Source organism: Denticeps clupeoides, chromosome 6, assembly GCF_900700375.1.
Source record: "Denticeps clupeoides chromosome 6, fDenClu1.1, whole genome shotgun sequence".
In the NCBI taxonomy this organism is placed as follows: Eukaryota; Metazoa; Chordata; class Actinopteri; order Clupeiformes; family Denticipitidae; genus Denticeps; species Denticeps clupeoides.
Window position 1 is genome coordinate 11,652,098 of NC_041712.1, and position 25,300 is coordinate 11,677,397.

General features: G+C 40.4%; 1 protein-coding gene across 3 annotated transcripts in view; it reads left to right on the forward strand.

Moving 5' to 3' along the window:
* Positions 1 to 24,315, forward strand: part of LOC114792620 (unconventional myosin-Ic-like) — a 30,740-nt gene extending 6,425 nt beyond the window's left edge. For all 3 annotated transcript variants that reach the window (XM_028983934.1, XM_028983932.1, XM_028983931.1), the window contains exons 2-32: positions 6,285 to 6,443; positions 6,719 to 6,834; positions 7,400 to 7,598; positions 8,492 to 8,572; positions 8,978 to 9,157; positions 9,506 to 9,604; positions 9,713 to 9,826; positions 9,936 to 10,007; positions 11,522 to 11,641; positions 12,304 to 12,386; positions 12,481 to 12,586; positions 12,896 to 12,976; positions 13,233 to 13,324; positions 13,658 to 13,752; positions 13,938 to 13,984; positions 14,170 to 14,250; positions 14,354 to 14,459; positions 14,706 to 14,823; positions 15,904 to 16,017; positions 17,913 to 17,989; positions 18,531 to 18,599; positions 18,869 to 18,953; positions 19,054 to 19,213; positions 19,736 to 19,819; positions 19,980 to 20,073; positions 20,157 to 20,212; positions 21,551 to 21,686; positions 21,996 to 22,066; positions 22,149 to 22,246; positions 22,715 to 22,814; positions 23,592 to 24,315. In XM_028983934.1, the coding sequence (XP_028839767.1) occupies positions 6,318 to 6,443; positions 6,719 to 6,834; positions 7,400 to 7,598; positions 8,492 to 8,572; positions 8,978 to 9,157; positions 9,506 to 9,604; positions 9,713 to 9,826; positions 9,936 to 10,007; positions 11,522 to 11,641; positions 12,304 to 12,386; positions 12,481 to 12,586; positions 12,896 to 12,976; positions 13,233 to 13,324; positions 13,658 to 13,752; positions 13,938 to 13,984; positions 14,170 to 14,250; positions 14,354 to 14,459; positions 14,706 to 14,823; positions 15,904 to 16,017; positions 17,913 to 17,989; positions 18,531 to 18,599; positions 18,869 to 18,953; positions 19,054 to 19,213; positions 19,736 to 19,819; positions 19,980 to 20,073; positions 20,157 to 20,212; positions 21,551 to 21,686; positions 21,996 to 22,066; positions 22,149 to 22,246; positions 22,715 to 22,814; positions 23,592 to 23,621 (3,090 nt within the window). In that variant the 5' untranslated portion in view covers positions 6,285 to 6,317 and the 3' untranslated portion in view covers positions 23,622 to 24,315. The remainder of the gene's footprint in view (positions 1 to 6,284; positions 6,444 to 6,718; positions 6,835 to 7,399; positions 7,599 to 8,491; positions 8,573 to 8,977; positions 9,158 to 9,505; positions 9,605 to 9,712; positions 9,827 to 9,935; positions 10,008 to 11,521; positions 11,642 to 12,303; positions 12,387 to 12,480; positions 12,587 to 12,895; positions 12,977 to 13,232; positions 13,325 to 13,657; positions 13,753 to 13,937; positions 13,985 to 14,169; positions 14,251 to 14,353; positions 14,460 to 14,705; positions 14,824 to 15,903; positions 16,018 to 17,912; positions 17,990 to 18,530; positions 18,600 to 18,868; positions 18,954 to 19,053; positions 19,214 to 19,735; positions 19,820 to 19,979; positions 20,074 to 20,156; positions 20,213 to 21,550; positions 21,687 to 21,995; positions 22,067 to 22,148; positions 22,247 to 22,714; positions 22,815 to 23,591) is intronic.
* The last annotated feature ends 985 nt before the right edge of the window (positions 24,316 to 25,300 follow it).

Genomic DNA, 25,300 nt, shown 5'->3' on the forward strand with positions numbered 1-25,300 from the left:
TTGTTGCCCTTATTTAGCGAGGATGCAATGTGCTGTTGTACAGATGATGGCAGTGATCAAGTGTTGTGTAGAGTTTACTGAAGAGGCTGTGGCACAACTGGTGAGTGTCCAGCCAGGAGTGCACCCATTTGGGGTTCAGAGCTGAGACGGCGACCTTATAAGGAGCGGCAGGCTTTGTTTAAACTTAGCGGGCTGACGGCCCTCTGCCAAATCCCACAGAAAAGCTTTATCTTGGGGGTTCTAGGGACTCTATTACCCACAATTCTCTAAACTCTGACTTCCAGGTCCTACAAACCTGAAGGCGGTACTAGCAGTAGCTGAATTGTAAAAACAAAGGAATTTTATTCTTTCTTGGACATATTTTGTGCTGATGACCCTCACATTGTGGGAGACCAACGGTGTACCCTTTTTATTGTTGTTTTTGCAAAAACATAATTAATATATTCTACTACCCTAAAGCAACATGTATAGTTTGGATGTTATGTGTAAGTTTAGAATTTTCACTGAAATCCCGGTGTGTGTGCTGCACTCTACAGCCTACAAACTCTTCAAAAACGTGTCGTGAACTTGCCATTTATTGGCCCTGTTGGCTTGCCATAGTTGAAGGGGAAGGTGTGCCACAGTGGCCTCTCAGCAAATGTATGTATCATTTCTATTACTGCTACTGCCTAATAGGCTCTGCTTATTTTTTCCTGACTTTAGTTATTTTCTTTTGAATTCCATGTTTTTCGTTATAAGCGTATTTATTTACCTAAAAACTGTGATTATGAAGTAGATGTGAAAAAAAACAAAGGCAATATGACAAATCATATTTAATCACTCTTCAACAAAGTGCGAGTTTGCATGTAACTGATCGTGCAAGTGGTCTGGATTCGACACTGACAGCCTTTTCACCGTAGCTGACCACGCGTTTTCATTGTGTTGGTGTGTCCGAACATCACGGAAACATGTGTACTGGGCTTCAGAAGCCAGAAACACAACAGATTCCATTTTATTTGTTGGATTTCGTGATTCCGTCATCATTTTCCTATACTTATACATTCCTTGACTGCTTTTGACTGTTGGTATTTCAGGGGGGTGACATCCCCCTCAACTCGAGCACTGGGTAGTAGCCTAGTGGATAACACACTCACTTATGAACCAGATGACCATAACGATGCAAGGCACTTAACCCTGAGTAGCTAGAGGGGGAGTGTCCCTGTTGAAACTACTGGGTAAGTATGGGGTAACTAGATAACTATTGTAACCTACAATGTAAAAGCTGTATTTCCCTCTCATTAGCTAAACACTACATTATCTTCTCTTCTCAAAAATGTCACATGTTGTTTCAGAACTACATTACCTGTGACTTTCATGCTATAGAGCTACAATACACTGCTAATTCCATTTGCCTTGTAAGATGAGTCTGTGGGGAATGACATCATGCCTGAGGTGATTTGTATTTCAGTACAAGTTGGAAAATCATGGCCATACCAAGTCATAACAACATCCACAACAAAGCAATGCATGGCAACATGTTCACAGAAACGTTCTTAGAGGCTGATCTAATGACATAAGCGCTAGTAGTATGTTACTACGGTTTTCAGCCACTAGCTATGGCAGCAACCGTCTTGGATTCTCAGTGTCTGAGAGACTCATTCAACATTTTGAGTACTAATAGATTGCTGCATTAACCGACGATCAACAGTCAAGCAGACATTATTAAGACTCTTGTGTTTGTAGACAACCAGTGGCCAGTGGCTACTGCTTAATGGTGATAAAGCCTTAAAACTATACAGTGCTTCTGAGTCTCAGCTAAACACCACGGTGCTCACTGTGTTCGTAGATCTTTTTCAGAACAGATGGTCAGAACAGGTCTTTATCAGCCATCTAGTAGCAAAAATCTAGTTTTAGTTATTTTATGACTCATAAGTTTGTTGTTGGCAGTCAGTGGCGTGTGTGGCCAAACACCTCCAAGGTTGTGAGTCTGACTCCTGATTTGGACCTTGTGTGTGGAGTTTGCATGCTCTCCCTGTGTTGGTGCAAGTTTCCTCCGGGTTCTCTGGTTTATTTTAACCATCTGCTGCACACTATGGGAAATACTGACTTATGTACATCCTGTCTTGGGCTTGCAGAGCTCAATGTTCCGGGATGGGCTCCGTCTGCCACGACTGTATGAATAAGCGGTTATTGAAAGTGAGTGAGTTTGTTGTTTAATTAGAATTTTTGATTAAGGTGAACTGAAATTAGGTTGAAAAGACCTGGAATGAAGTGGTGAACTTCATTCAATTGTAAAAAATCAGGATTTGAATGCCAATGTTGGTGTGTACATGAGATCTTACCGACCCCTTTCAACAGAGCAGTTATCCCAAACATGTATGCCAGTTGCAACAGTACTATTGCAAATCAAGCAGAATAGGAAAGCTGCACTACTGAAAGCTCAACGGCAAATTAAGATTTTTAGAATTTCAAATATGCATAATGGCACTGAGAGACTGACTGCATGCTTAGTACAGTTTACAAAATCTACAAAATTTAATTTAGTTCATTAACACACACTGTTCTTTGAAAGCCTGAAAACTCATGACTATGAGCATAACAACAGCTGCACCTTGTGACAACATTTTTTGAGCCAACTGTGTCTATGTCTTGCCTGCCGTTTCTGTCTGAATGTTGTAATAAGAGTTAGGCACATGCATGAACCACTTATGCATATGCACCTTGACTATGCAGGATTTGTTAGTATTAGTATTGTTATAATAATGGTAATATTTTCTGTTGTGGAATGAACGTGGATTGCCAGTAGCCTAGTGGGTAAGACACTCGCCTATGAAGAAGACCACAAAGTCACAGGTTCAAACCCCACTTACTACCATTGTGACCCTGAGCAAGACACTTAACCCTCCACTTAACCCTCCAGGGGCACTGGACTTTAATGGTGTCTGCTTAATACCTTAAATGTTAATGTAGCATGCTTTAGGGGCAGTGGTGGCCTAGCGGTTAAGGAAGCGGCCCTGTAATCAGAAGGTTGCTGGTTTGAATCCCGATCTGCCAAGGTACCACTGAGGTGCCACTGAGCAAAGCACCGTCCCCACACACTGCTCCCCGGGCTCCTGTCATGGCTGCCCACTGCTCACTCAGGGTGATGGGTTAAATGCAGAGGACAAATTTCACTGTGTGCACTGTTTGCTGTGCTGCTGGGTATCACGTGTGACAATCACTTCACTTTCACTTTATGTTTTAAGTCTTTTGCTGAAATATGTACAGTTGAGATAGTTCCTCAAGGGACATTAGCTATGATTGGCTCCTAAATAATATGTTTGTCTCAACTAATGCTGCTTTCTCTATTTATTTCCATTTGAAAAAAATATGTCATTTGTACCAGCTGTTTGTTCCATAATAACATCAATCTGTTATGCAATCACCCGCAATGATTCTTTAAAATGCAGAAAGTAAATATTCTTTCCATGAGGACATGCATCGTAGTGGATCCAACTGTACAATGCATACTACAGATATACTTATTCCTGCATGGACTTGTCCTACCATTCTGCAGAGTCATGAAGGAATCAGAGGCACACTATTAAAAGGATATTAATGGAAAATTGAACCCTCTGGCGTTCCCCTTTGTGAGGCCTGATCAGCCACACCCCAGAGGCTGAAGCTTTGGCTTGAAAAGCGCTCTTCCACTGCACCTGTTTCGCCACATCTGTCTTAACCCCTGAGGCCCCCTGGGAAATATGCTAATTAGATGAATATGTCAGTGTGGTACAGGGGAAGGTATTTCACCTTGGGGGAGTACATGGACTGAGTTTCAGTTTGTCTTTGCAAAGGGGTGTTAGAAAGGCAAGAGAGAATGAATGAAGAGCAGATGACTGATTAGAGAAATAATATATTGATGGCCAGTATAATACATGTTTAAGTGTTTGCTATTATAATATTACAGAGCTACTTGTGCATGACATCATCATCACAGCTGATAAAAGTTGAGTAAATTGCAGACAGGGTACTAGGATGGATTAAAAATGCATCTGTTCTGTCATCATAAAGTTTAATGTTTAACCAGAGATGGAGGCGTTAGTGAAGTGCAGGAGGGTGCTCTGGTGTAGATCTGGTGTATCATCTGCTTAACATATAAATAATGCAGTCTGGGAACTGCATAGACAGGCCTTGCGGAACTTGGGCAATGTATGATTTGACTGTATTATTGCTCATAAATCGTTGCCTATGAGAGAAACATGAGCAATACAGGAAATTACGGTATCAATAATACCATATTATACAATGTGAAATGATGTGTTGTCACAAGCAGAACTTCTATCAAGTGGAAGAATTAAACAGGTAGCCTCTGTGTTTGCTGGCAGAAGGTCAACCCTGAGGACTGCAGTCTCAGTACATTGCAGTGAACAGAAACCAGATTGGAATGTTTCAGAGAGATTGTAAGATGCCTCCTTCTAGTATATTTAAGGTGAAATCTTTGGGTCCACAGATGTTTTCTAACACATGATCGAGTGTCTCTGTGCGTGTGTGTTTGTGTGAAAGGAGAGAGAGCGAGGGAGTATTGTATTCTCTGTTGGCACTCAGGGGGTGATATTTATTTGCAGAGGTGGAACTTCTAAAGCACGCTCTTGTATCCTGCCTTCAGAATAACAACTATTAACCCCATCCGTTGTGCATCGGAAGATCTGATTGTGCCTGAGCTGTTAAGGAAGGCCTGTGGGTTTCTGTGAACTTGTGTGTGTTTATTTGTGAATGTGGGGACAGGAAGGCCACCTGCAGAAACCTGAGGTTGAACAATGCCCTAATGGGATTCTCAGATTGGGTGGGGGTTGCAAACAACATGGATGGGGCGTGTTTATGGAGTGTGCAAGATTGTGGTGTGCGTGCACATTTGGGGATTAGCGTTCCAGTACCGGATGGTTGTATATCTGTTTGTTGAGTGGGTTTTTTTGTATGTTATGAGTACATGAGTGTGTAAATGTGCAGTTCTATATTGGTTTATTGAATCTGTTTGTTTGTGTGTGTGTGTTTTGTGTGATATGATCTTCCCTTGGCTTGGGTCCACTGTTGTTCTTTTTTTTTTTTCTTTGCCATATAACCCCCGTAACGATCTTAACAAGCATCGGTCTGCAGGAAAGCCCAGTGTTACTCTTATTGGTGCCCAAAGCTGATTTTACACGTGGGAGTGTAGTATAACATTTGATATATGGTTAAATAATATGTTTGGTAATAGAGACTGAAAGTTGACTCTGTACTTTGTTGCTGTGTGTTTGTGGTGAAGCTGTAGTTTATTATGTGTCTGTCTCCGAGTTTATCGAGTTTATATATACACAGACAGTCTAGACTGTATGCACGTGCCCCTCCATGCATGCGTGCGTGTGATAAGGATGTATACATGTACACACACACCAGTGACAGTGTGTGTGTGTGTGTGTGTGTGTGTGTGATGAATACATGCACCTCTGTGTGTGATAACGTGCTCTGTGGAGTGGAGAGGCAGGAGGTTCGGCTTATGAAAGGAGTGTTCAGCGTATTAGCGTATGGGGCAGTGGTGGCCTAGCGGTTAAGGAAGCGGCCCCGTAATCAGAAGGTTGCCGGTTCGAATCCCGATCCGCCAAGGTGCCACTGAGGTGCCACTGAGCAAAGCACCGTCCCCACACACTGCTCCCCGGGCGCTTGTCTTGGCTGCCCACTGCTCACTCAGGGTGATGGGTTAAATGCAGAGGACAAATTTCACTGTGTGCACCGTGTGCTGTGCTGCTTTGTATCACATGTGACAATCACTTCACTTTATTTATTTTATTACCTTTACTTTACTTTACTTTATTTTGCAGACGCTTTTATCCAAAGCGACTTACAGGAGGAAGACACCAGCAATTCTCGTTCGATTTCTATAGATTTTGAGTTTACAAAAACTAAGATCCCTGATAGGGCCTAACTTGTCAGCAAAGAGCATGCCCGGAGATTGTTAAGTGCTAGACGAAGAAAAATTATTTTTTTATATATATATATAAATAAAAAAATGTATGTATGTATATATATTTTATATACATACATACACACATACATACATACATATATATATGTATGTATGTATGTGTGTGTGTGTGTGTGTGTGTGTGTGTGTGTATATATATATATATATATATATATTTGTATTGTTTTGTGCAGTGTGTCTGCATTAAGACGGTCTTACAAGCCTATAAACAAGATGCAACGAGAACACGGAACATTCTGCTGTCTTCTGTTCTCTTCTTCCCTCCCTCTGCACCTACTCTTACTTTGCTTTCTCCATTTCTGCCTAGGAGGTGGAGGTGGAGGGTGCTGTGAGGTTGGTCATGGAGAGTGCACTGACTGCAAGGGATAGGGTGGGGGTACAGGACTTCCTGCTACTGGAGAACTACACCAGTGAGGCAGCGTTCATCGAGAACCTGCGTCGCCGTTTCCGTGAGAACCTCATCTATGTGAGAAACTCACACACACACACACACACACACACACACACACACACACTCTCTTTCAACAGTGTTAATAGATGTTTGGATGAATGGAATTATCATGAACATTCATGAACAACAGTCAAAAAGAAACAATCTTCTGATTAATGGCACAATATTGTGTCACCAGTTGAAAACTAACCTCTATTTAAAGAAGATGAGAAAGAACATTTCCAAAAAAAAACTGTTGTTCTTCCTAACCTTGCTGTGTATGCTGCTCGGTTTACTCGTGTGTGTTTCAGACTTACATTGGCTCGGTGTTGGTGTCAATGAATCCATATAAGGAGTTGGAGATTTACTCCAAGCCGCAAATGGAACGATACCGAGGGGTCAACTTTTACGAGATATCCCCTCATATGTGAGTTTTTATATAAATGTGTGTGTATGTAAGTCTGTGAACATATTTGTGCATGGGAATCCCGGAGTGCATTCCGCCCATTCACGCAACATGAGTCATATTTCCTGGAGATCCCAGAGCAGTGAGGACAAACACCCCTTTCCCACCCCTGGTGTTCTCTGCCAGAGCTTCCTGAGTGGGCTCCAAGCTGTCCACGGCCTGTGTCTAGCTGCCTTCTGCCCAGAGCTCTTCCTCTGCATCAGGGTTCAAACAGCCTTTTCCTGAGTCTCTACAAAACATCTGCTGCTGTGGGTGGATCATTGCTGAAAGCCTTCTTTCACATCCTTGCATGTAACTGAGAAGCTTCATTTACGAACCACTATTACTCCAATACACTTACAGGGCTTATCATGAAATAAAAGCTTACTATGCCTGCGAGAGGCCAGTATGAGATCTTTTATAGGACAGACCGCTGTTCTGATTTCCCTGTTAGTTCTACATCATGATGCCTGATGCCTGTTTTACTGTTAAATTGTCAAAAATGTCTTGCCTTGTTGTATTTTTGTAAGTTTTTCCTGTGCCTTAGTTTTGCCCTAGCAGATAACACCTATCGGGCATTGCGGACAGAGCGCAGAGACCAATGCATCCTGATCTCGGGAGAAAGTGGAGCGGGAAAGACAGAGGCTTCCAAAAAGATCCTGCTGTACTACTCCGCCACTTGCCCTGTTCGGGAGAACAGCGCCTCCATCAAGGAGAAGCTCCTTCAGTCCACACCAGTGCTGGAGGTACATTAAAAATGGCAGGCACAAATTGAAAAAGAGTTTTAAAAAATTCCAGCACTTTGGAGAGGATTGCTCACAGAAATGAAAGAAATTAGGCATCTCAGGCATCTAAATAAAATTCATAAAATGAATGTGAAGTATAACACCTTCTGATCTGTCCAGCAAGCACATGAAATTATTGGAAAAAGATCTTAAGAACATCTGTAAAAATATTGTTTCTTGTACTTGATATCCAATGGTCTCTTTGTTCGCTTGTGACCCCTGTTGGGAATATTAAACAGCATTTTCATCAGGTCAAGGGAGTGAAAAGGACACATTTGTTAGAAACACAACTCTTAATGTATTACTACTTGTTTCATTTGAAGCAAGAAAGCACTCTGTCAGCTGCTTTATAAAAGCATCTTTGATGAATAAGTGGATAGTGAAAGGAACTCAACATTCAGAAATAATTTCAGAAACAATCACCACACCACCCACCCACACGAGGAGGTGGTAGTGACTGTTCAAGGCTGTGCACGTTTTATTGGGGCACTGCAGAACATTAGCAACGGACTCGGCCTCACATCAGAGGGCATGAACAAGGCGTCCGTCAGCTAAACTAGCGCCCTGTCCTCCTTTTCTTGTTCGCACGTTTTCTTGCTGGGTTTATAAACAGACTCAACACTCTCAGTCTTGTACTCTGACTTGTATTTTAAAGGCACTATGCACTGCACAAGTAAGTGTTAGTGTCAGGGACACTTGTCACCTCTGGCACAGCCTGTAATGTTGGGTTGCAGTAGCCTCTTCATCCACCTCGGCTACTGCAAGTTAGCATATGGTGCCCCCCCTCCCAGCTTGTATGCATTCTTTATGATATCGGGATGTGCTGAATGTCTGAATTTCATCTTTATACACAGGCCTTTGGAAATGCCAAAACGCTACGTAACGACAATTCCAGTCGCTTTGGCAAATACATGGACATCCAGTTTGATTATGAGGTAAACTTTTAACAAAGCCTACTATTTAAATAACCCCATCTAGTGTTGTGCTGCAGCAATATTCCATGACATTGTTTGACTTTACTATAACCTTTTCCAAACAACACATGAAACAATGATGCATATGGGTTACCAATGTATTTAGAAATGGGAGCTAACAATAAATTTAATATATTACAATTTTATTATATATAATTTTGGACAATGAGCCAAAGTATTATAATATTGTAATTGGGCTGTGGGTTTTTGGTGTTCACTAAACGAACATACAGAAAGATTTGCTGCAGTAATGTAATTTGCAATCTGGGCTTCTCTCTGCGTATCGTCTGCATAATCTGGACAGAAAAGACCTCACTTGAACTGTTGCTGTACTTGTCATCCTAATCTTGAGCTCCGTCTCTTCAGGGTGCTCCAATCGGGGGCCATATCCTGAACTACTTGCTGGAGAAGTCTCGGGTTGTGCACCAGAACCATGGGGAGAGAAACTTCCACATCTTCTACCAGTTGCTGGAAGGAGGGGAGGAGCACTTGCTGAAGAGATTGGCACTGGAGAGGAACGCCCAGCACTATCACTATCTGTTTAAGGTGTGTGTAGTATATGTGTGTATGTGTATGATTATGTATGTGTGTGCAAGAATTGAAGACTGTTATGGATTATGTTCATTGTTGTTCCACGCTTTCAGGAGATGTCAGAAGCTCACAGCACACCAGTAATTAATGACGAGTGTGTGTACGAGAGTGTGTGTACATTTGTTACTACCTGATGCATGCACGTGTATGTGTTCTGTGGGAAATAATTACAGATTATTAAGGATTAAGAGTTTTCTTGTGTGTGTGTTTTGTCCTATTGGCAAATTGATTAAGGATTAATTGTGTTTGTATTTGTTTTATCTGTGTCTGTGCATATGTGTGTGCATACATCTCTGCTCACAGGGGAACTGTGTGAGGGTGAGCTCTGTGAATGATCGTAACGACTGGAAGGTTGTGAGAAAAGCTCTGACTGTGGTTGGCTTTAGTGAAGAGGAAATAACAGTTAGTCAAACACACACACACACACACACACACACACACACACACACACACACACATTGGAGCATGCCTAAAAGTGCTCTTACCAATATCTAATATCTCTCTGATTAGGAGCTGCTGGAAACTGTTGCCAGTGTTCTGCACATGGGGAACACACAGTTTGGGGAAGATGAGTTCGGAGAGACTCACATCACATCGGATGCGCAGCTCAAATCTGCAGCCAGTGTGAGTCTCGCTTCTCTGTATTTGTATTTAAATCAGGAATCTTAATGCAAGCAAAGCTAAGCCAGACACACACTCTGTGTGTGAATAACACGCTGTGTTGTTTTGACAGTTGCTGGGAGTGGATGGGGCCGAGCTGAGTCAAGCGCTAACACACAGGAAAATCACTGCCAAAGGCGAGGAGGTATGGTGTGCTCCCCTCTGCTCACATTCCCTCTGCCCACCTAATGCCTTGGCCCAGGCTTTTTGATATTACAGCTTGAAAGACACTCACTGAGTGGGCTATCATACCTGTTCTTGACAATATCAACAGAAACCATAAGATTGTGTTTATTCACTGCTATTAACCTGACTTTTAATTAATCAATTGGTGTTAGAAATAGCTCATATGAAAAGCTAAAACCTACCAAATGAAGTTTAATGCATTGAAATGAGTTATTTTCACTGAAAAAAAGATTTATCATTTAATCGAGACAGAAAGGTCAAATTTTGGCAAAACAAAAGTTTTGTCGCCTATACAGAAATTGAACAAATTTACTGCAAATATAAAAATATGCCAGCAAATTAAGTAGAATGGTGCAGTGAGATCCAAATTTAATATCTTGTATGACTTCCATGAGCTTGAAGGATGGCATTCATACAATTGGCAAGGATTCACACAATTTATTGATGAAGTCATCAGGAATAGCAAAGAAAGCAGTCTTGCATGACTTCCAGAGTTCATCAATATTCTTTGGTTTCGTCTTCCATGCTTCCTCTTTCATCCTACCCCACACATGCTCAATGATGTTCATGTCTGGTGACTGGTCTGGCCAATCCTGGAGCATCTTGCTCTTCTTCGCCTTGAGGAACTTTGATGTGGAGATGAAAGTATGTGATGGAGCACAATCCTGCTGCAGAATTTGGTCTCTTTTATGGTTGGGAATATAAAAGTTAGAATATAAATCTGAAGCTTTCTTGGAATTTCAGACTATTGATTGATGTTGCCTTCCACTGTGGAGATCTCTTGCACACCCCCCATACTACATGTAACCCCAGACCATGATTTTTCCACCACCAAACATCACTGTTTTCTGGGTGAATCCACGCAGGCTCCAGTAGGTCTCCTGCAATATTTGCGGCAACTGTGGTGTACTTCAACAGAAGATTAATCTGAAAAATCCACCTTCTGCCACTTTTCCAGCGTCCATGCTTTTAGCAGGCTGTGGGCCTTGGCAAATGCCACACGGTTTTTTATTTGTCTTTTGTGCTTTAGTGCTGGCTTCTGGGCACTGATTTGACCATGTAGGCCATTTCGAGACAGAATCCGACAAACTGTTCTGCTTGACCAGGTGGAGCTCTTCTGCAGTGGAACATGGGCTGACCTTGGATTTTCGAGCCAACAAACGGTCCTCTTGAGCAGTTTTCTTGTGGGGTCTGCCTGACCTGGGCTTGTCAAAAACGTCTCCAGTCTCTTCAAATCTTTTATCCTCTATACTTGACGCAATGGGCTTTACTAAGCTTTGAATATTACAATACTTTTTGACAGTTTCAGTTTGCACTGAAACGTTATTACAAAAGCTGTTGGGAATAAAATGAGCCATTTCTTGTAAAAAAATATCTTGATTAGAAATATATTTCAGTGGCATTTCAGGTCAATTTGTACACAAGTGACAAGACTTTTGTCAGGGACTGTATGTTGTCTGTGGTTTTCTTCAGATGATCAGTCCCCTGAACCTAGAGCAGGCACTGGCAGCTCGTGATGCCCTGGCGAAAGCGGTATATGGCCGCATGTTCACCTGGCTGGTGGAGAAAATCAACCAGTCGCTGGCGTTTAAGGTAATTGCATTTGTCTCTGAACTCATAGTGTGATGTGCCCTATACGTAATTTGTTACACTCAATTTTCTTTTTGGACCCACTGCATTTCCTCATATCTGTAGCTGTATTATTTCATATACAACACACATATTTTTTGTTATATTTTATATTATATTTTTTACATTACAGAACAAAACTGAAGACACAGGACAATGAAATAACAAATGTGAGGTTGTGTAAAAAACAACAAAATTTGACCGTTTGAGTCTCTCCAAAGCTAAATTTAACAGGGATGTTTTCCTTCAGTTCTGAAGGTTTATGCTGTTCACTGTAATCATTCACTCATGTTAATGAGCATCTCATGACGTGGTTTTTGATTATTACAAAGCAGCCATGAAGGTAAAAAGAGGCGACTGAAAAAAAACAGATTAAGCAAATATACTTCACTTTCTCCTGCTACAAAAAAAATCTTCAAAATGGCTCAATCTTAGTCTCCATAACTGCCGCAGAGTAGGTGCGTCCAAACCTTTGATTCCTAGTGTATATTATTTTATCTCATATTTGCGTCTATCTATCTAATAGTCAATGTAACTGTAGCACCATCTAGTGGTTAAAATAGTGTCTTGCACATATAGTATGCTTTAATTCTGATACTGTGTCTTAATTTAACATATATTTTCAGAATGATATGTACTATTCTGACAAGAGCGCCTCTGTTATTGGACTTCTGGACATCTATGGCTTTGAGGTTTTTCAGCACAACAGGTGTGTGATGTCTAATTTTTCTTCAGAATATTTGTCAGTTCTGTACTCCTGAGATTGTTGAGTTGTATTTCTCTCTATTCCCTTTTTTATTCAGTTTTGAGCAGTTTTGCATTAACTACTGTAACGAGAAACTTCAGCAGCTTTTCATCGAGCTTACGCTGAAGAGTGAGCAGGAGGAGTACGAGGCTGAGGGCATTGCGGTGAGAGAGAATGGCAGAGTGTGATGAAACTATAGGGTTGTGAATGTAGTTTAGAGGTCTGATAAGGACCGGTGATCAGGGAACACAGGATAACGGAGTGAAAGTTTTTTAATCCTGAACTCAGTGCGTTCTGTCTCCACCTAGTCCACCTAGATCCATAGGGATGGTCTTAAATTAATATGCTGGAAGTGGTTCACTGTTAGGGCTCAGATCTAGTTTTTATGCTTAGAAATAAGGGCTTATGGTAAATTGCTTTGGGTGTATGGGATGTATTATGTTGTAGATTTTGTTCTCATTTGTATGCCTCAGTGGGAGCCGGTGAATTATTTCAACAACAAGATCATCTGTGACCTCATTGAGGAGAAGCACAAAGGCATCATCTCCATTCTGGTGGGTATCTGTGTGAATGTAGAGTTGATAGACGTCTGAGGATGCATGAACTCCAACCATGCATTAACTTTATCATGAACTTGGATCTGATTTTGCAAATGGAGTTATTGTTGTCTGTGCAGTTCCTTGTATAGGGTCTTTTTTTCTTTTGCTTACTTATTACTTAATACATTATATTGTCCCTCTTCACTTTGCTGTGATGGGTCCGTATGATCTGTAAAAAAAAAAAATTGCTTTTGCTTGTTCCTTTGATTAGGACGAAGAGTGTCTCAGACCAGGAGATGCCAGTGACCTTACCTTCTTGGAGAAAATGGAGGACAGCCTTGGCGGACATGCACATTTTGTCACGTCAGTCTCTCTCACCCAAACATTTTATTTTAAGCCCCTTCCTTGTACCTTGGGCACTTTATTAGGTAAATATTAGGTATATATATAACAGAAGTTAAACAATAATGAAGCTTGTGTGGTAGTGTGAGGTTTTGATGGTTGGAGGGTAGAGGAGAGAGGAGTGCTGGGATTTTTGCACTTTTGTATGTGGGTACTCCACAAGCCAAGAATATCCTCCCAGTAACCATCAGGTGGTTAGAAGCTTTACAAAACATATATAAGCAATCATTTCATTAGAAGTGTTCTGTAGGCTCACTAAAACATTTAATTAATCTGACTGGGTGTTATATTTAGACACAAGCTGGCCAACGGGAAGATTCGTAAGGCAGTGGGGAGAGAGGAGTTTAGACTGCTGCATTACGCAGGAGAAGTCAATTACAACGTCCATGGTGAGTCCATCCGTCCATACATACAAACATATTACATCTTGGTATTTCTTGTTCTGTGTTTTTTTTGGGGGGAAATCACACTCTGTACTGTACCCTGTGCAGATGTGAATCTACTTGAGGGAACAGCCCTTAGTGTTATATTTACATAAGGAAATCTCCTCAGCTCTTTCTGTTTCCATTTTCAGGATTTTTGGATAAAAATAACGATCTTCTGTATAGAAACCTTAAGAAGGTGAGGGAGTTGCGAGAGAGAGAGAGAGCACAACCCACACACTGTATTATTAATGTGTTTAATGAGTCTCAACAACTCAACACCAAGTGAGAACATGTGCAGATTATTTGTAATATTAGTTATATTAGCTTTATTATATATAATGAGCTGCTTATAGCCAGTAATGATGCTGCTTTTGTCTCAAGGTCATGTGCCAGTCATCAAACCGCCTCATGAGTCAGTGCTTTCACAGGGAGGAGATAACTGACCAGAAACGCCCAGAGACTGTAAGACACTCGCACTTGTATTCACAGATACAATATCCTTGTGTGCAGTCCTCTCTTCTGAAAACATATCTACACAGGAGTGACTGTGCCTCTGTGTCATCAGGCTGCCACTCAGTTTAAACTCAGTCTGGCCAAGCTGATGGAGATTCTGATGTCGAAGGAGCCGTCATACATGCGCTGTATCAAACCTAATGATGGCAAACAACCAGGTGCACACACACACACTCACCATCACACACAGACAGCCAGCATATAGGCAATCACAAAGAGCAGTAGTGCCGTCTGTGGAATCAGGCAAAAGACTCGCTGTCAGCGAACCTCATTCAACCACAGACACACGAGCTGCTGCTGCTGCTGAGCTGTGTGATGTGTTACTGTCTTTCTCTTCCCTACACGAGTAGTAAATAATGACTACCTGCTCTGTACCTGTCTCTCGCACACATACATGCCCCCAGGCCGCTTCGATGAGGTGCTGGTGAGGCACCAGGTGAAATATTTGGGCCTTCTGGAGAGCCTGCGGGTCAGGAGGGCCGGTTTTGCTTACCGACGGCATTACCAGGCGTTCTTACAGAGGTCAGTTTTTGAAAGTTTTTAAATGCATACATTAATATTCATTAGAGCCTAAACAAGTTCGCGTTGAACCAAAAAAACAAGGGTTCAAAATCATGAACGCGACTGCATGAAAGTGAAGCAAATGGTGTGATCACTAAAAAAAAACACAACAAAACAACAGCAATCTGGAAGACCCACCTTCTCACGTGCAAGTTTCTGTTCTTTCTTTCCGCACTCCGTAGTCCATTTACTGTAAATCCCTGTACTGACCCTGCATTCACACAGGAAGTGGTGTCTTAGTGGAAAAATTGTTTTTCTACATGAATGCAAAAAACCTTAGCGGAAATCAGTGGCATGACTCTAACAGACCACTCACGAAGTAGACGGGTAGCACTTCTGGTAAGAACGTACAGGAACACCTGCTGCGCTGTGTCGGGTACGAAAGAGCTTCAGACTGCAGGGCTTTCCTCTGTTTTCTGCCTACAGCAGAAGTGAGAGAACCGTCTCACTGAGCATACCGCGAACACTCTACAGTGCCCTGCTGTGAATTTTGAGGAATACACGTTCAAAATATGTGGGAGTGTTCAAATATAAATTTGCACAACTGAATTTGCTTGTACATGTATACATATTTCCTGTATGTGTGTGCATGTACATGTATGTATGTTTTTGTGCATAAGTGGGTCCATCCCAGAAAATGTAGGTGCGTTGTGCTACATCCAGCTGCGTGTCCTGGATGGATCTGTTTATTCTTTTACTAACATTACCTACTTACACTATAAACACTAACATTAGTAACGCTAAGTTCTATTTTCCGCATGACTATACACTTTCTACCATTTTGTCCACTTTACCCTTAACACTAAACATAACTCTTAGACAAAAGTTACATTTTTCACCAGCAAAATGTCCTTGTATTCAGTCCTCTCTTGTGAAAATCAATAAAAAACAATAATACAGTGACTGTGCCCCTGTCATCAGGCTGCCACTAAATGTTGCATAAAAATGTTTAGCCAATGATTGTAATGTCCGGTAATGTAATGCATTGAATTTAAAAGGCCTTGCATCTGTACACTCCTGTTTTTATGCTCTGATTGGCAGGTATAAATCTCTGTGTCCTGAAACATGGCCAAGCTGGCAGGGCCAACTGTCTGATGGAGTTGCCACGCTGGTGAAACACCTCGGCTACAAACCAGAGGAGTACAAACTGGGAAGGTGAGGAAAATCGTGGAATAAGGAACTGGTAACGGTCTCTGGCATATGCAACATACGCAAGCACTGCAGAAACATATTTAAGCAGACGGTGCCATGCCATCAAAGTGAGAGCTTTTATATTATGTGCTTTACCAAACTACAGGGAGTGCAGAATTATTAGGAAAGTTGTATTTTTGAGGAATAATTTTATTATTGAACAACAACCATGTTCTCAATGAACCAGAAAAAACTCATTAATATCAAAGCTGAATGTTTTTGGAAGTAGTTTTTAGTTTGTTTTTATTTTTAGCTATTTTAGGGGGATATCTGTGTGTGCAGGTGACTATTACTGTGCATAATTATTAGGCAACTTAACAAAAAACAAATATATACCCATTTCAATGATTTATTTTTACCAGTGAAACCAATATAACATCTCCACATTCACAAATATACATTTCTGACATTCGAAAACAAAACAAAAACAAATCAGCGACCAATATAGCCACCTTTCTTTGCAAGGACACTCAAAAGCCTGCCATTCATGGATTCTGTCAGTGTTTTGATCTGTTCACCATCAACATTGCGTGCAGCAGCAACCACAGCCTCCCAGACACTGTTCAGAGAGGTGTACTGTTTTCCCTCCTTGTAAATCTCACATTTGATGATGGACCACAGGTTCTCAATGGGGTTCAAATCAGGTGAACAAGGAGGCCATGTCATTAGTTTTTCTTCTTTTATACCCTTTCTTGCCAGCCACGCTGTGGTCGCGTGTGATGGAGCATTGTCCTGCATGAAAATCATGTTTTTCTTGAAGGATGCAGACTTCTTCCTGTACCAGAAACTGGCAGTAGGACTGGGAGTTGAGCTTGACTCCATCCTCAACCCGAAAAGGCCCCACAAGCTCATCTTTGATGATACCAGCCCAAACCAGTACTCCACCGCCACCTTGCTGGCGTCTGAGTCAGACTGGAGCTCTCTGCCCTTTACCAATCCAGCCACGGGTCCATCCATCTGGCCCATCAAGACTCACTCTCATTTCATCAGTCCATAAAACCTTAGAAAAATCAGTCTTGAGATATTTCTTGGCCCAGTCTTGACGTTTCAGCTTGTGTGTCTTGTTCAGTGGTGGTCGTCTTTTAGCCTTTCTTACCTTGGCCATGTCTCTGAGTATTGCACACCTTGTGCTTTTGGACACTCCAGTGATGTTGCAGCTCTAAAATATGGCCAAACTGGTGGCAAGTGGCATCTTGGCAGCTGCACGCTTGACTTTTCTCAGTTCATGGGCAGTTATTTTGCGCCTTGGTTTTTCCACACGCTTCTTGCGACCCTGTTTACTATTTTGAATGAAACGCTTGATTGTTCGATGATCACGCTTCAGAAGCTTTGCAATTTTAAGAGTTCTGCATCCCTCTGCAAGATCTCACTATTTTTTACTTTTCTGAGCCTGTCAAGTCCTTCTTTTGACCCATTTTGCCAAAGGAAAGGAAGTTGCCTAATAATTATGCACACCTGATATAGGGTGTTGACGTCATTAGACCACACCCCTTCTCATTACAGAGATGCACATCACCTAATATGCTTAATTGGTAGTAGGCTTTCCAGCCTATACAGCTTGGAGTAAGACAACATGCATGAAGAGGATGATGTGGACAAAATACTCATTTGCCTAATAATTCTGCACTCCCTGTAGTATCAGCCAGACAATAGAGCAGTAATGAATGCTACAATCTACCTTATTTACTTGCTTATATTTGTGGTGTGTGAATGTGGTTGACTCTTCATTATATCTTTATAAATACTCAAAGTTAGTAAAAGAGAGATATTATACTGTATCGGATGTGGATGAAAGAAAGGACAAAATAAAATTCTTTCATGATTAGCCGATTATGTTGTGTTTTTCTGCATATCTGCAGGTCTAAAATCTTCATCCGCTTCCCAAAAACACTTTTCATCACAGAGGATGCTCTGGAGGCCCAAAGACCCACTGTGGGTAAGTTGTATTTCTAAATATTACGTTGCTTACTTGTGTTCACTACTAAACCAGCATGTCGCTGTGCCGAGGGAGTTTAATAAGTTAATGAGCTGTCACTGAGAGGCCTTTTGTCATTCTTGAGAGTTTAATGAGGTGCATCAATTATTAAGTGGTCATGAGACAACATTTCACTGTATCAACAATATTCTGTTAATCTCAGAATAACAAGACTGTGTAATTATGAGATTAAATGGATTTTATAAACTTTTATAGAACTTTCAGTTTTACCACTGTTTTGTAGTATATCATAGATAAGTGTCTTTGGGTTTGGGGGTAAAAGCTATTGAGGGTTCCAATGTTCATGCATCTTTCAATTTTTTTGACATTTTATTTTTGTTTAATTTTATGCAGACACGTTGACACATTATGCCAATATCAGGAAATACATCATTAGAATAAGATTATTATATCTACCATGAAAGCAAACACTGTAGACATGAAATGTTTTGTTCTTTTTTCACTTATATGAACACTCTTCCTTTTGACCCACCATCTACAGCCACCATACTGCAGACCTCCTGGAGGGGCTACAGAGAGTGGGCCAAATACCACCGCATCAGACGTGCAGGTAACACACCGGCCAATGTTATCCTGGGATAACTACCCAATCTGATATGAGCACACAATACATCAGTTAACAAGTTTATCACTCCTGCAAGACAACAAACACCAGGCATTTAGGGACACAAGGCACTGGTGATTACGTTTCACAGCCTGGCATAGCAAAGTGTTTAAAGTGACCAACAAATTATTCATAAAGTAATGAAATTTAACCACCCCCCCTTTATATAGTAAGACACTGGACGCAGGCAGACTCGTACTTTTTCTTTTCTTTAGTCATCACAATTCAGTCTTGGTGGAGGGGAGTTAAAGGAAGGAGGAAGGCCAGACGCCGCAGACAAGCATCTGATACCATACGCAGGTGTGTGTGTCTGTGAGGGCCTATGCTAACTTGAATATTATTTTACTTTTAAAAACATGCATTCCATTATCACTCTTTGCTTCCCTTTATTCTCTATCAGCTTTATTAAAGGCTTCATCCTCCGCCATGAGCCACGTTGTCATAGCAACAATTTCTTCCTGGATCATGTGCGCTTCTCCTTCCTTATGACAATAAAGAGAAACCTGCCCAAAAAGGTGTTGGACAAGAGTTGGCCAAAGCCTCCACCCAGCCTCATGGAGGTACTTGTTTATTTCAGAACTTAATGTGCGGTTTTTCATAGTCTTGTTTGTTCAGTTTTGTTCTATAATGTAAAAAATCAATCATAAATGAGAAGGTATGTGTAATCTTCAGCTTTTATCAGACGCCCTTATCCACAGCGACTTACAATCAGTAGTTACAGGGACAGTCACCCCCTGGAGCAAGTGTTAAGTGTCTTGCTTAGGGACACAATGGTAGTAAATGGGATTTGAAGCTGGGTCTTCTGGTTCATAGGCGAGTTTGTTACCCGCTAGGCTACTACCACCGTTTAGTACTTATTTATACACACACACACACAAACCAATTTACACTTAAACATTCACTACAACACACACACACACCTACACACCATCAACATTACATGTACCTTGTAGTAACACATTCTCCAGCTACACTAACAGGGTTGTATACGAGTATATTCAAAACTGCACATACATACATCTACTTACATCTAGTTACATGAACCTACAAGTCTATGGACTAATCCTTATCGCCTCAAACAGGCGTCCGAACACCTGCGCAGACTCCGCATGAGGAACATGGTGCGTGCATACGTCAGGACGATCCAGCCAGAGTGGAAAAATCAGGTGTTTACATGAAGCCAGTTTACCTGCATACGTCCTTATAAAATATTTAATCACAACAAACCAATAATTTTTTACTTTTTGGCCGTATTAAATAATTAAATTAGTATTACATTTTTTCATTTTTTTTCTCTTTTGATTTTGTCTTCCATGGCTTTGGCAGCTGGAGCACAAGGTGGTAGCCAGTGAGATCTTTAAGAATGTCAAAGACAGCTACCCTCTGAGTGTCCCCAAGCTGTTTGTCGGCACTCGACTGGGTAAGTCAGTCAGTCGCATGAAGGAGGGGCTTATCGAGCAAATACTCCATGTGATATGAACATTTCACATTTTTTTGATGCAGATCCGGAAGAAATCAACCTGAAAGTTCTTCAAACCCTCGGCAATGACAAAGTGAAGGTGGGTTTTTTGTGGTGGCTGCCCCCCAGCTGTGTGTCTGTTTCTGAAAAGACATTTTTAACCCTCGGCCTCAACTTACGTTAATTTTAATGACTTATTCCAAATACAGTTGTGACTTTGTCATCACTGTGTCTGGACATGTCTGAAACTTGCATCTGTATCAGAGTTTTCCTTCAGGACTAGAGTTTTAAATACAGTGGAGGAAATAATTATTTGACCCCTCGCTGATTTTGTAAGTTTGTCCAATGACAAAGAAATGAAAAGTCTCAGAACAGTATCATTTTAATGGTAGTTTTATTTTAACAGTGACAGATAGCACATCAAAAGGAAAATTGAGTGAAATAAATATTTGAACCCTCTAACAAAAAAAGACTTAATACTTTGTCTTAATACTTAATTTTGACATCCTTGGACAGCTGTTTGGTCTTTCCCGTGTTGGAGAGTTTGGAGTCTGCCTGATTGATTGATTCTGTGGACAGGTGTCTTTTATACAGGTGACAAGTTAAGACAGGTGTCATTAATGAAGGTGACTAGTTGAGTAGGTGTGCCTAACCACTCTGTGGGAGCCAGAACTCTTAATGGTTGGTAGGGGTTCAAATGCTTATTTCACTCAATGAAATGCAAATCAGTCTCTATCTTTTATTTAAAGTTATGTTTTCAATTTTTCTTTTGATGTGCTATCTGTCACTGTTTAAATAAACCTACCATTAAAATGACACTGTTCTGAGACTTTTCATTTTTTTGTCATTGGACAAACAAAATCAGCAAGGGGTCAAATAATTATTTCCTCCACTGTTTACCAGGAAATCTTTATTTTATGAATCTACCATATCAATTAGAAGCATGTTATTAGTATTGTAATCATGGGAATTTTTTTCTACTTAAACAGATTTTGTTATTCTAAGTGACATCCATTCCTTGATAACAGGTTACAACCATCATCAAACTCATTCCTCAAAATATCATGTCCTACTTTAAAATTCCTATAGGAATTCAGTGTCAATGGAACCTTTTCTCAAAATATTGTTACATTTGTCAGTCACACCAGGCTGAATTCTTAAAATTACCCTTTACCGGCACAATCAGTGGTGTTGAACAAAATGACATTAATCATCCTTTTTTACCGGCAAGGGTTTAACCCACAATATTTCACACTTCTCTTATATTTCTGTGGTAATAAATGGCTGGCGATGATACTAACATTCTAGGTAAAATACAAGTGTGCCATATTTAGTACTGTGTTTAGGGAAGTGCTGCTGAGTTTCGATGTGTCACTGAGTCACTTGATGGGAAAAAATGGAGTGATTTTTTTTTCCCTTTGTTTTGATTTTGCCTCAGTATGGCATTGCAGTCACAAAGTATGATCGGCATGGCTTTCGCCCACGCCCTCGCCAGCTCTTGCTGACTTCATCTGCAACAGTTCTGGTCCAGGAGTCTAAAGTGAAGCAGCGAATTGAATACAGCACTCTACTTGGTAAGATCATGCTTTAGGATCTGTTTGTAGTCACACTGCACATAGTAGAATGCAGTTGCAGTTACAAAAAATGGTTTAATTCTGTTGCTGTACTTCATTGGACTTTTAGAATATAGATCATTTTAGGCCTATGAATGAGCAGAACCAGCAGGTGGAACACATTGGGTGCTGACAGGTCCCCTTCAAAATAACATATAGCTATCATCTAGCATCATCTAGTCCATTAGATCTTTCGATTGTTGCTTGTTTAAGTATAAAGTGTACAAATGTGAACTCATTGTTCTCAATATCATTATTCTATATGAGCAGGTATCTCTGTGAGTAGCCTTAGCGATGGCTTCTTTGTTCTACATGTGCCTACAGCAGACAGAAAGCAGAAGGTAAGGGACGTCTTAGTCAAGTTTCTGCAGAAATTCTGGTCCAACACAGTTTGCATAGTTTGACCTTTGAATTTCTCTCTAGGGGGACCTGGTGTTGCAGTGTGATCATGTGATCGAGACTGTGACTAAACTGGCTGTCATGGCTGACAAAATCCATAGTGTCAATGTTAGTGAAGACAGGTTGGTCAAGCAGTGCTGAGCAACTCAACACTACTTCAGAGCTACAACAGAGGCTCTCATTAAAACATGCCAGCATGTTTTCAATCAAGCTACTGCATTATAGCACACGGAAACCTTGAACAGGACTTTATGCTTCTTTATGATACATTATGGGGTATTTTAATGCTAATGAAATTCAATGGCTCAGAACCACCTGATATGAAACTATAATTTTTTAAATCACAATTTGGTAAAATGTAAGCAATGTCTGATGGCTGCACTGTGCATCACAAGCATGCATGTCTGCAGCCTGTTTGATTCACAGGAGCATGAAGAAAGCTATTATGAGTCTTAAAAATTTATTTATTATCCCTTGTTGAATAGATTTGTGATTAACTTGCTATGTTTGGCAAACATAAACCTGTTAATAAAGACTTTTGTTAATAAAGACTTTTGTTAACCTTTTTTTGTCTTTCTTTCCATGTCTAGTATTAAGTTTGCCGTGGCACGAGGAAAGGTGGGAGTGATTGACTTTACTTATGGTGCAGAGCTGAGAGCAGTGAAGTCAAAGGGAGGACACCTATCTGTGGTGAGTGCAGGAGGACCAAGAAAAAGTATGATGTCAATGTGTTGAGGAATTATGATAATGACCTGGATTACTTTTCAATAAGGTTGAATGAAAAAACCAACACCTTGTTGATAATTAAGGACCATACTTTCCTATTTCTCAATAATAGGGACATGCACATATGACATGCATGTTCATCAATGTTGTTTCAACTATGGCTTCTGGACTTGCATAGGGAGGAACCTGCTGAGATGAATGACAGCGCTCATGCACCCTACTTCTGCATTCTAGATATAAACCCCCTCCTGTCAACGTGTCACATGCTCAGGCTATGCTCAGTTTCCCAGCTCCTCTCTTTATGTTCCGTTCCCCTCCAGTCTTGCAACTTTACCTTCAAATACATTTAGTCAGTGGAGGGTGCCAGCAAACATTATGCATGTCATCATGTCATCTGGACCAAACATTTTCCTCGTTATAAAAAAGCAAGAATTCAGGAGAATTCTGTGTGCTTGTGACACTCTCATTTGATTATGACTCATTAGCTTCGTAATGGTGGTTCTTTCATCCCCTCATCAGGAGATTTCGTTGTGATTTTTCAGCCATCATGCAGTCCATGATAGTATTTCAGGAAAAATACACAGCAAAATATTTTGGAACTGCATGGAAATAAACTGAAATTTAAAATGATATTTCTGGTAATTGTAATTCAGATTATAGATCAAATGTGTAATACTAAAAATGTACACTAATCATTGCTCTGTATAACATTTTGTACATAACATTTTGTTTACATTACAGACAACCCCTCAGCTCAACACAAGACCATGAGATGTGATGGAGAAAGTGATGAAAGTCAGTGACAATGGACCAATTACTTTACAGGATGATAACCCGCTTTAGCCAATCACAACACAGCCACTTTTTTATATATGAAACACAGCCATTCACACTACATTGCCTTTGTGAGCAATAGCATTCAAATGTCTGTTTCATAGTTTCTTTTGTAAGAGGAAAAAAGCCCTCTGATGTGTTGCTGTGACTCATACTGCTGTTATGTCTTGCAAAAAAAAAAATGTATCATATGTTTTTGAATTACTTTTTTCATCATATGACCAATACAGCGCTTTTGGTTAGACTTAGGCATTGTTAGACCAGAGATTGACTGCTTGCTGCTCTACTTGCTGAAATATGAAATTACAGGCCAGCTCTGCTCTAGCTCAGCATCCAATCCTCACAGCAGACCAGCCATAACACTAACAAAAAATGAAAACTTTTTTTAATAAGTGATACAAAGCATAACCTGCTCCTACTATTAGATTTTTTTAGAACTGTTATTGACACCTACAAATGTTTTGGTTCTGATGGTGTGCAGGAACCACATTCTGTTTCTAAAAACTCTTTGAAATTAGGAATGTAAATGTAAAGATATGGTGCTGGAGGATGCTGTCATTTCTCCATGATTTGTGGTTTTCAGTGGAAGACACAGAATTGAATAAAGCCTCTTATTATTTGGTTCATTTAATTTTATTTCTAAATAGTGTGTAGACGACTGTGTATTTTCTGGTTCATTTGAATAAGGGCAAAAAAGTGCATTTCCAAAAAATGCCATTTGTTATGTCATTAAGATGCTACGAGACTGTAAACATATGAAAATTAATACCAGTAATACTGGTTTAGATATATTACACACTAGTTCGGTTCTATTTAGTCACTGAGAACCAAAATGTCTGCTTGAACATTCCCCTGAAAGCAATAACTTCTCCAATAAGATCTAAAAATGTTCAATCACATTGGTTTTTGATGCAGTATTCATAATGGAATAATTTGTGAAGTAATAATTGTAATTGGCTTTTGAATTATATTTACCTGGTTAGTTATATTACATACATGAAAGTTGGACTAATGTTTATGGATTTTCTTAGAAGCTATTTTAGTGTTCTTGAAAGTAATGAGTAATAAGTCTCAGCAATAAACAAGCATTCTGTCCAGAGCAACTTTCTTCCTGAACTCTGTTTCTGCAAATCATATACATTTCTTGAAATTCTGGGTATTGTTGTTCCACAAAAACATCAGCGGATTTTCAGTTGCAAACTGTTTCCACAATGAAGCAGATTGAGAGATTTAATGGAGGGGAAATATAAAACCAAATGAAGACAGGGAGATGGAGATCGGTTTGCACAAACAACACTGCATTGGTGTGAAAAAATAAATAAAAGTTATATTAACTGCACTCTCATAATAGTGCATTCAAAACAAGTAAAGATATTGAAATAAATTCTAATAAAAGTGGAAAGTTCGGCAGCAGGTTGTTGTGGGGAACTTTTGCTAATTTGCCAGTCCTCTTGACTATTGGCTGTTTAGACGCATTAACAGGAAGTGGGGAGTCTGGGAAATACCAAGGTCTACCAGCAGTTAATTGCAGTGTACCATGAGATCCCAAAGATGTACGGTTTAAAGCAGAAAAATAAGAAACTTTTTGGAGAATGTAAATAGTTTTAGAATAATTT